This window comes from Anguilla anguilla, chromosome 5 (assembly GCF_013347855.1).
Source record: "Anguilla anguilla isolate fAngAng1 chromosome 5, fAngAng1.pri, whole genome shotgun sequence".
Classification (NCBI taxonomy): domain Eukaryota; kingdom Metazoa; phylum Chordata; class Actinopteri; order Anguilliformes; family Anguillidae; genus Anguilla; species Anguilla anguilla.
Window position 1 is genome coordinate 22,412,870 of NC_049205.1, and position 10,932 is coordinate 22,423,801.

Sequence of the window (10,932 nt, forward strand, 5' to 3'; positions counted from 1 at the left end):
AATTTTAAATTATCATATAAAATGGAGTCAGATTAACACGAGAGTAAAACATAGTAACTGTTACGCTTTCTTGCTGTAGTGACGGATAGATCGGGTGTGTTGTTCCGCGTATTTGTGAATATTCTGATGCTCCCATTGGAATATTGACAGTCCGGCGACATATCTGATATATCTCTGATGACAACATAGCCCCGTTTACGAACGGAGAGTAACCTGAATGCTACTGATCCGTTTCAGGCCAGCTTTAAGCGGGATATGAAGCAGCGCCTTCATATCTAACCCGTGGCAACGGAACCAGTGCATTCTTAATTATAATTGTGCCCTGTTCTTACGAACAGAGGAAAAATAACTAACCTCTCGGTTTTGAATCACACCAGCCAAGGGAGAACACGCGATACCTTCCCCTCCAGCTACAAACCCTCATTGGTCTAGCTGTGAGGTGTTTACATTTTACAAAGTATATCATCATACAGCGGTTGCCAACAAGTGTAACACCACACAATATTTTGAGGCACAGAGGACAACACATTATGGGCATTTTCCAGCAGTCTTTTAACAAAAACACTTTTACCGCAGTTTGAAGGGCCTGAAATGATGCAGGAAAAGGGGTGTTGTAGGCGGCTGTCAAAACCCTCACCCTCTGACACTGATTTAGTATCCATATGGCAATGTCTGGATGTCCGGGAGCAAAACTCGCTTGTTGTAAACCACACGGAATCTTTTAGACTGTGCGGTTCCTGAGAATGAAACCTTTTTTGTCCCTAACAATCTGTTGCGTGGTTGTGGCGACTTCCTTGGCGGGGTCATTTTTGTGAGACAAATAGTGATCTACCAAATCAGTGAGGGATGAAAGGTTAACAACCTGCGTGTTAGTATGATGTAGTGTTATACCTTTCACCTTCATGCATGTTTTACCTCCCCGTGTTCTGTAAGCATATGTTTTCGGGCCCCCTGAAACAAAGTCCACAATGTGGTCGCCGGTGTCCAGCTCACTCGTCAACTCACCCAAAAAGTCCCCGAGCGGAGGCACCCAGTCACCTGGCCGACTCACAAAGATTACAGAATCTGTATCATGATACAGAACCCTGTCAGGCAATTTGTCCATGAGGGTGTAAAGCTCAAGGCGTGCGTAAGCGGTGGTGAATGCCACTATAAGCACATTACTGTATTTGGGTGGTTTTGAGAAACCCTTGGCATAACGCCACTGCACAAGGGCCACATCCTATGTAATAAATGAAAAATGTGAGATGTCATACTCTTTGGAAAACATGTACAACAGAAACTGCTCCGGGTCATGGATCAAGGCGGTGTTAACTTGGTTTGTTCTCTGACCGAATTTACCCCAAAGGCTGTTCAGAAAAAGTTTAGAAATTTGTCTTTTGGCTTTATTGACACAAATTTTGCTGGGGTCTAAATGTATACCCTCCTTTTCCAAATAACTCTGCATGTATCTATCTTTGTCCAAATCATTAGACACCCATGAAGGGTACCCAGAGGCTTCCTGTTTACCCTTTAAATGGGTGTTTATGTAGCCGCTAAAGTGAGAATCAGAGCGCTGTGGGAAATGCCAAACTTCAAAAATCTTGGCAACCTGGTACCCCTTCTCAACAGCCTTGGCTAGTTTGATACTACACCAGACTCCGGTGAGAGAACGCTCCTCGTCAGAATGTACACATTTGCCTTGATGTTCAGACACGGCGCAGGACCTGCAGAGGGGAAACATTAATTTTCCAGACGCCCTGTAAGGTAGCACGGGTAGGTAAAGATCCCTAGGTGGGTATATTTTGGCTTTGATCAGACCAAAATAGTTTTCGATCGGTTCAAAGTCACGGAAGATGATGGTGGGGTGATCTGTAGGGTAGACTTTAGTCTTGTTCACAAAAGGGTAGAGACTGGTAAAATCATCGTAATGTATCTGCTCATCTTCTTGCACCTTATATTTAAGCCGAAGAGCATTAGTTCTACCGCCAAACAGAGCATCACGTGGCTCCAGACGTTCTGGATAATCAGAACAACGCAGGAATGTCTGTACCTCGGGGCTCTCCTTTTTTAGTCTCACCCATTCGTGCTCCCACAAAACAACCACATGCAGATTGTAGGTGTTACGCAGAATATCAATTTTTTCTTGAGATTTTCGATACATGGAGCCAAAATCTTGTTTTGTGAGCGGATTAATGGTGTTTGCATCAAAACACTGAGGACAACCATGGAACAGACAGCCGAGGAACTCAAAGGCTGTACGTACACCCCCCACCTCTGAATACCCGTCTAAAAAGTACGGCCCAAATTTAACCTCCCCCCGGTTCAAAGCATGCTGTATGAAAACATTGTCACGATGGCTCAGATATTCTAACCACTGAATTGCCGGTGTTGAAAAAGACTTTTGCTTGAGAATGTAATTGTCAGGCGTACTGATAGCCAGTGTGTCTTTGGGCAAAAAACTTGTGCAGAATTGTTTCATGCATACAGAAGCTATTGTAACACCCTGAAAAGGGTCAAGACCGGTGCAGCTGAGTACCTCGCGTCTAAATCTCAGACACCCCTCCCGCAAAATGACCACGTCATTAATACAATACTCAGACATCTCCTTGCGAAAGTCAAACACCCTTCCAGATACGGTTGCGTACCATTGCATGAACTCAGACCTCTCCTTTTCTGACATGGTGTTGTAACCATAGTATAAAGGTGGTGGGTACGGGCCTGTATAATTCTGATTAGCGACGGTGTTCCAAAAGTGTGGAAAGTAGCCCTTTTTGGCATTTTCAAAGCCTAAAGCCGATGGCATGGCGCTCAGCTTCATTGTGAGGAAGCTGAGAGAATCTATGTACCGCTGTTCAAATGCATCATCGGTGATACAAAGCAGTTTGCTGCCTTGAGCTATAATGGATGGTGTGACGCCTTGTTTAATTAAGTGTTGCATGATTAGGTAGCCATCATAACCCTTCAAATTGTGTGCAATAAATGTGTACCCTTTGTATTTCGGGGTACGGTACCGACGGGTAAAGGCCTCCACACAACTGTCACCTGCTGCTGTCCAACGCGCCCCGTTAAAATCAATACAGCATATAAAATTAGCGACGTGTACACCGTCATCCTGTCGGGACTCAAAATCATAAAAAACATAGCGCTCGCTCGGTTGTTCAGGTTTGACTTGCTGAATGTAACAAGCATGTCTACTATCAGCAACCAGCTCATCATTACAGTTGACGCAACGCCGCACACTACAACGATGTGGTACAGGTTTTTTAGAACTGATGATGTACATCCTGCCACACTGTTCGCAATACTTGTGTGTGTCGCATGGGGCACTCATTTTACACGTGGCATTATTCATTTTGGTGACTTTATGCGCTGTGTAACAAAAGGCGGACCGACATATACGTCTACAGTCTTTACACTTTACCGATTTTAAAGGGTGCGAAGAACATTCAGCACTAAAACAAACATTACAGTAGTATTTGCATCGGTGGTTAGCTTTTGCTGTGAAAGGTGTGTAACAGTAATCACACACGTACGCACTGCCTAAGAAACCTTTCAACGACTTTATACCAAAGTAATGTTCGTTTTCTAGGTACAAAAACAGGGTTTTTGGATGCGGCTCTGGGTTTGTTTGAAATTTGCGAAAGACATTCTGAGCATTACGGTACCACACAACAATTTTGACCTTTAACAGTTGTTCAAACTTTTGTATGTCTGAAAAAGACACCATATCCTGCACGCCCAGGCCTACAGACGTCTGCAAATGTATGGCGTCTTGCTCCACCTGCTCTAACGTGAATTCCGGGTTTAACATCTGAGACAAGCAAATGGCAAAGCAGAGGTTATTCTCAACGTTGTGGCTTACAAATAGATTCCGTAGTTTTTTTCTTAAAACCTCATTTCTGAGACATGTGGCTATTTTTCTACGGGTACCACCATTTGGGTTTTGAACTATCTGAACCACCAGTTCCAATGTATCATCAGAAAGGATTTCAAAATTGCTCTGAACCAGATCCCCAACCATTCCCAAAAATGTGTCCAGATCCACACTAGCACCATTAGCAATTATGGACACACCCTCAGACAGGGAGTCACCACGCAACTCCAGCTGAATCACGTCATTGGGTCTAGCCAGCTGCATAGCTCTATGCAATACATGATCAAGTAAGTTTAGCAACACATTATAGAAGTCCTCATAGCTGTCCACGCCGTGCAAGGATGCAAAGTTAAACCGTTGCCTAATTTCGACACAATTAAAGGAGGGCCTTTGCACCACCACCATGTCAGGAACACAAGTCACCACACCATCATCATCATCATTACTATTAGCAGCGGCAGCATGCACATCGTCAGAACCTTGTGGGTTATCAGAGGTAGGCGTTAGTGGTGATTCATTAAGATTCCCCCCTTCCTGGTTTAGCCGCTCTAAAGCATCGTTCAGAAAACCAAGAGAGTCTGCTGCAGGGGTTAGTGCACCATCACCGGCGGTAAGGTTTGCCAAAGCCTCGTTCAACCGATCAAAGTAATCACCAGCCATTTCATGCATGTCGTTAGTGTCATGGTTAATATTGTTAACAAGCTGTAGCAGATTTGGGTTTATAAAAACATTTGGAATGTTTTCAGCAGCTTGTGGGCTGTTGTTTTGAGTTATAGCTTGAATTGCATGTAAAATTTGTGAGTTAATGTTCTCTGTGCTGTGTGCCCTGCCTAACTGCTCTGGTTGTTGCCTCTGTGCCATTTCTAATATTTCTCAAAGATTGTCTGAAACACCTTAAGCCGTTGTTCTGACAAACGATACTCAGACTCCTTCAGCACTGCGAGACACTGTTCAAACAGATGAGACTCAGACTCCTTCAACACCGCGAGACGTTGTTCAGCCAAATGTAACTCACGATTGAAGATTTTCAGAGCTTCCAAATGGGCGGGGACCTTAAAGGGCCGTCTTTCGGTGTCCCCTGGCTTCTGGAGAATTGTTTGGGCCGCTGTTTGCTCCTGGAGGTGTGATTCTCGGGCCTGTTGTTTTCTTTCCTCAGCGCTGCCGTCCTCTCTGTGTCCAGGGGCTTCCTCAACTGTTTGCTCCTGGAGGTGTGATTCTCTGGTCTGTTTATTGGTTTCCTCAGCTGTTACTGCAGAAAAGCACCAATATTTATCCGCTTTAGTTTCAAACCATACTTTTCATCAAAAAACTTTCAAGTACCACAAGTTCTTAATAGACTTACCGCACTCTTCAATTTGTATAGGTTTTTGTGCTGTGATCTGTTTCACCACCGTTTCTCCCAAGGCCCTCTCTGCCACGTGGTTCTCAGTACCTGATTCTGTGGAAATAGTTTCATTTTTTTTTTTTTTTGTCTAAATTGCATACAAAACAACAATATGGTGACAAAGATATCTGAAATAATTCTCACCGCTAAAAAGTCTCCTTTTTTTGCTTTAGGCGGGATTTTTTCCCCTCTTCAAAAGTTTTTTCTGGTTCTTCTGGCCCTGTATAAGGAAGAATATCTGTAAATAACTGTAAATCCTTCAACCAACATACTAAACAGTTTAAAGAAAGGATTCTTACAAATAAGTGTAGGTGTCGATAAGCTTGCGCTCTCCTCGGCAGGATTGATCCGCACTTGCTCTGGTGTTTGTGGATTCGTTGGTAGACTTGGCACCAGCTCTTCATCAGTTGTCAAGATCTCTAGAACTGGTAAAAAGTCATCCTGTTTTATAAGCAAACTCAAAAGGAGGGCCCATGAATAGTGTTGTTGTTAATGCATATGCAAATTGCTGACCCACCATCGTTCATGACTTGAGTGCTGGGCGTATCTGTTTAAAAAAAAACAAAAAAAAAACTTTAGCTTTAACAGGCTTTTGCGTTAAGTGTATTTATTTCAGAGAATTAGAAAAAGAAACTCAAATAAATGTGGGTACTCACATGATGCAGAGTAAAAGTCGACTCCAGCCATTCTTGCTTCTCTCCAAAGTAAAGGGTCCTGGGGTCTAATTTATGGATGGTGTGTAACCCCAAACCCCCACCCTTGACACTTTTAGGGCGATGTCTCAATGAAAAATAAAATATTTAGTTATAAACAGTAGTTTGAAATACACTGCTTTACAAAATCCTGTATAATTATTCAATAAGATTTTGACCTCGTTCAAATATTTTGCAACCTATAGATACCAAACACATCTATATAGCACCTAACGTGCACAATTTTAAACCTTTTTAAAGACTTAAAAATGAAGTAGCTAGTATCCCCATGTTTTCTTTCTGACATGGGGTGTATAAAAAAAAAAAACCCTATTATCCCTATTATCTTTTCATTTATAAAACCATCAGCGCACTCGCCCCGTTGGAAAAGCAGGGATGCCTGTGCCTTCAAACCATCAGCGCACTCGCACCGTTGGAAAAGCAGGGATGCCTGTGCCTTCTGCATGGATTCACAGAAGCTAGAGCACACCATAAACATCCATTTGTACCAACACGTGATGTCAATGTAAGCTTTAGCTAAAAATATTTTTAATACATTTTATGAAGATCAGTGTAATTATTCAATATGTTTTATACACACTTATATGGTATCTAACGTGTGCAATCTCCACTTAAACACCTTTTTAAAGGCTTAAAATGCGAGTAATATTATGAAATAGACTCTAATCAAGCTGTTTGTTGAAACACTTTAGGGCTGTGGCTGTATTCAGAGAAAAGACATGAAACATTATCCTCGCGGGAAATTTGAAAGCCCGGTTACCACAGGACCCCACGCCTGTCCTGCCACATCCCACACCATAAAACTAAGCGTTGGCATACTCCCCCCCTCCCCAGGGCTTCACAGGAGACCTCAGCAGATACAATGTTTTGTTATAAACTGTAGTTTGAAATACACTGCTTTACAAAGTCCTGTATAATTATTCAACACACTTTGGACCTCGTTCAAACATTTTGCAGCCTATAGATACCAAACACATCTATATAGCCCCTAACGTGCACAATTTTAAACCTTTTTTTAAAGACTTAAAAATGAAGTAGCTAGTATCCCCATGTTTTCTTTCTGACATGGGGGTGTATAAAAACCCCTATTATCTCTATTATCTTTTCATTTATAAAACCATCAGCGCACTCGCACCGTTGGAAAAGCAGGGATGCCTGTGCCTTCAAACCATCAGCGCACTCGCACCGTTGGAAAAGCAGGGATGCCTGTGCCTTCTGCATGGATTCACAGAAGCTAGAGCACACCATAAACATCCATTTGTACCAACACGTGATGTCAATGTAAGCTTTAGCTAAAAATATTTTTAATACATTTTATGAAGATCAGTGTAATTATTCAATATGTTTTATACACACTTATATGGTATCTAACGTGTGCAATCTCCACTTAAACCCCTTTTTAAAGGCTTAAAATGCGAGTAATATTATGAAATAGACTCTAAGACTCTAATCAATGCTTTCTTTCTTACATGGTTGTTGAAACACCTTAGGGCTGTGGCTGTATTCAGAGAAAGAAAAGACATAAAACATTATCCTTATGGGAAATTTACCGTTTACCACAGGACCCGCGCTCCACAGGCTACCCACACCTGTCCTGCCACATCCCACACTCTAAAAACTAAGTGACGGGGGTACTCCCCCCCTCCCTGATGAACATGGTGTCTGCAGCAGCCACAACCCCCACCCTTTCCCCATACCCTTCTCCCTCACCAACCAAACCATAGCAGAGTCCAAAAGGTAAAACTAATCAATCAAATCTTGACTGTATGGATATCATAGAAAATCGGATCATATCAGGGGGGCATGGGGCGTGGTATCGATCAATCATTTTTGACAGTAGGGGCATCTAATTTCTCTCTCAGGAACATTGTGAAAGCTGTGAAGAAAAACCTCAAAATATCAGTCAGTGACATCACAAACAATCTCCACAGGACAGGGGTGAAGGTATCTCAATCAACTGTTTGAAGAAGACTTAGAGAGCAGCAATATAGAGGCTATACCACAAGATGCAAACCACTCATCAGTAGTAAGAATCAGAAGAAGAGATTACAATTTGCAAAGAAGTACAGAGATGAGCCACAAAAGTTCTGGAACAAAGTTTTATGGACTGATGAGACCAAGATTAACCTCTTCCAAAGTGATGGAAAGGCCAAAGTGTGGAGAAAGAAGGGATCTGCTCATGATCCAAAACATATAAGCTCATCTGTGAAGCACGGTGGAGGAAGTGTCATGGCTTGGCATGGCTGCTTCTGGAGTGGGCTCACTAATCTTTATTGATGATGTAACTCATGATGGTAGCAGCAGGATGAATTCAGAAGTCTACAAAAACATTCTGTCTGCCAACTTACGGAGAAATGCGTCCAAACTAATTGGGAGGAACTTCATCATGCAGCAAGACAATGACCCAAAACACACTGCCAACACAACAAAGGACTTCATTAGGGAGAAAAAGTGGAAGGTTTTAGACTGGCCAAGTCAATCACCAGACCTTAACCCAATTGAGCATGCATTTCACCTCCTGAAGAGGAGATTGAAGGGAAAACCCCCCGAAACAAACAACAACTGAAAGAGGCTGCAGTAAAAGCCTGGAAAAGCATCACAAAAGAAGAATGCAAGTTTGGTGATGTCAATGGGTCGCAGGCTTGATGCAGTTATTGCAAGCAAGAGATATGCTACCAAATATTAAGTGTTATTTGCTTTCATTTACTTAAATACTCTCTGTTCCAATACTTTTGCTCACCTAAAAATTGGGTGGTCTGATACCAAAGGTGCTATGTTCTAAGTAGTTTAACACATCTAGGTGTAAATACCAGGAAATAAAAGCTGAAATTCTGAACTCTTGTCTCATGTTAATCTTTTTATCTCAACCCCAAATGTATTCAGTGTATTGCAAAAACAAAGGAATTGGCCTTGCTGTTCCAATACTTTTGGAGGGGACTGTATATGTCATATAGCCATAACAGGCTTTTATAACAGTGAGGTAAACGAACAGTCAAATCAAGTTTCAAACATAGGCTAAATGATTTTATAACTCAATACTTAGTTACTCATCGTAACTATAAACTGCATTGCACAAACTGCATAAACCCCACTACCAGCCCTACCTGAGAGACACTGAAGTCAATCATAAACTGAAAAAATGCTTTTATAATTGAAAAAATAGGACCTCATCTTCATTATGAACTACCGTTTGCAATGAACCCCTATAATAGAAAACTATTTCATAAGGGGTTTCATAACCACAGAATGTAAAGCTAAAATGTTTTGTTGCTTTTTGTTTGTTCATACTCTTTCTTCCCTCTCTGTTGTCCCCCTACTTTACCTGCATGTTTGATTTGCATAAGCTTGGGTAAATTTAAGAAAAAATCTAAAAGCTTCCCTGGGTAGAACAGATCTTCAGCTATTATGCTTTTACTCAGACTTCCCCAAGATGTAAAGACAAGCTCTTGCACGTGAGCTGGGAGCAGCCAAGAGCAATGGTAAGACAAAACATTCCTTGCTAGACTGAAAAGTTGTTTTGTGGAAGCTCTACTTGGCAGTCAAGTCAGATATTTTACAGCCACATGAGCCATTGCTGGGTGTGTCATCAGCCAACAACCTGTGTCTGTAATGTTTTAACTCTAGAAAGGATTTTTGCTACGTACTACCACTACACTGATGGCCTGCGGTGTCAGACATATGCAGCATTACAGCATAGATTTTTGCACTGGCAGCGACCTCATTTCATAAAAATTACAAAACCATATATTGCAATGCCATTTTCTGAAAATAAAGGGACACAACTGAATCAATTTCAATGTTTGTATTTCTAAATTATAGCGGTTTTGTTATATAGGGTAAGGGAAAATGTATGAAGGCATTGTGGAAGTATGCTTCTCCTTCATTCTTTTAATGTTTTTAAATTTCTTCTTATTAAAGATTGTACTGATCAAAATATATTTAAATGTATGTGATTATGGGAAGATCAATGAAGAACAGCAGGTATTCTGTGTTATGTCTAAAAATTTGTAACTAAGGAAAGACAGTGGCCTCCTTGTACACTGATGCATACTACCTAGAGAATCTTTGAACCCCAGTTGCAGGAGGAAAAATTGTAAGCATTTACTTAGTGGAATTTTGTAAGTAACTTCTGTTGGGAAAACAGTCTTGGGCAGAAGACGTTTGAGTTGCAAGAGAAGAGAACGGACACTGACCTAGAAATAACTGATTTGCTATATCTAGTAATTGTATAAATTATATTCTATTAAAATAAATATAAAATAAAATAATATATGAGTTAAATATTTCATTTGGATTACAGCATGTATTGAATGCATTTAAAGTGCATGTACTTTGGAACTGGAAGATTAAACAATTGTTAATCATGAGAACAAATACTTGTTATTCAAGTCATGCACATACATTCCTCTGTAAGTGTGTGTAGTGAAATATCTGTCATTGATTAAAATTGAAGATTATATAATAGTTATTGTTAAACTAACTGGTGAAACATAAGTTTGACCTAGGCTGGGATCGGTTATTTTAAAGGGAAGATACATCATGGTAGGAGGAGATGTGGTTGTATAAAAATTATGTAAAACATAATTCAAAGAAGCTCTCTGTGTGTCTTTACAGTACTGGAGACCTCCCGTAGACCTACGTACATGAACAGGATTATTGATTGAAAGAGAATAAAAAGATTATTAGAGGAAATCATAATTTCTAGTCTTCATTCTTACATCGCCGACTCACCCATCAAACCTAAGAGGAGATTTTCCTCCACAGCATATTACAGGAACACTGAGAAAAGTGCTAAAATGTGCATGATAAAACACAAAATATAAAAGTAATTAAAGCATTATAAAATGCCATATTTTCAAAAAGTAATTTATTTGATCACTCAGCACATTTCTCCCTCCCTTCTCCATGGAGTGGGCTTTTAGCCTATGCTCCGTCGCTCCTCTCTAATCAATTCCACAGAGAACGCACAGCTTTGGTGG

At 40.9% G+C, this 10,932-nt stretch overlaps 1 protein-coding gene across 1 annotated transcript; it reads right to left on the minus strand.

The window, feature by feature from the left end:
* Positions 1-1,222: 1,222 nt before the first annotated feature.
* On the minus strand, positions 1,223-5,312 carry LOC118227553. Its single transcript, XM_035418132.1, has 3 exons — positions 5,289-5,312; positions 4,909-5,099; positions 1,223-1,706 (listed from the first exon to the last, which is right to left on the minus strand). The coding sequence occupies exons 1-3, from the start codon at positions 5,310-5,312 to the stop codon at positions 1,223-1,225; spliced, it is 699 nt and encodes a 232-aa protein (XP_035274023.1).
* Between the last annotated feature and the right edge of the window lie 5,620 nt (positions 5,313-10,932).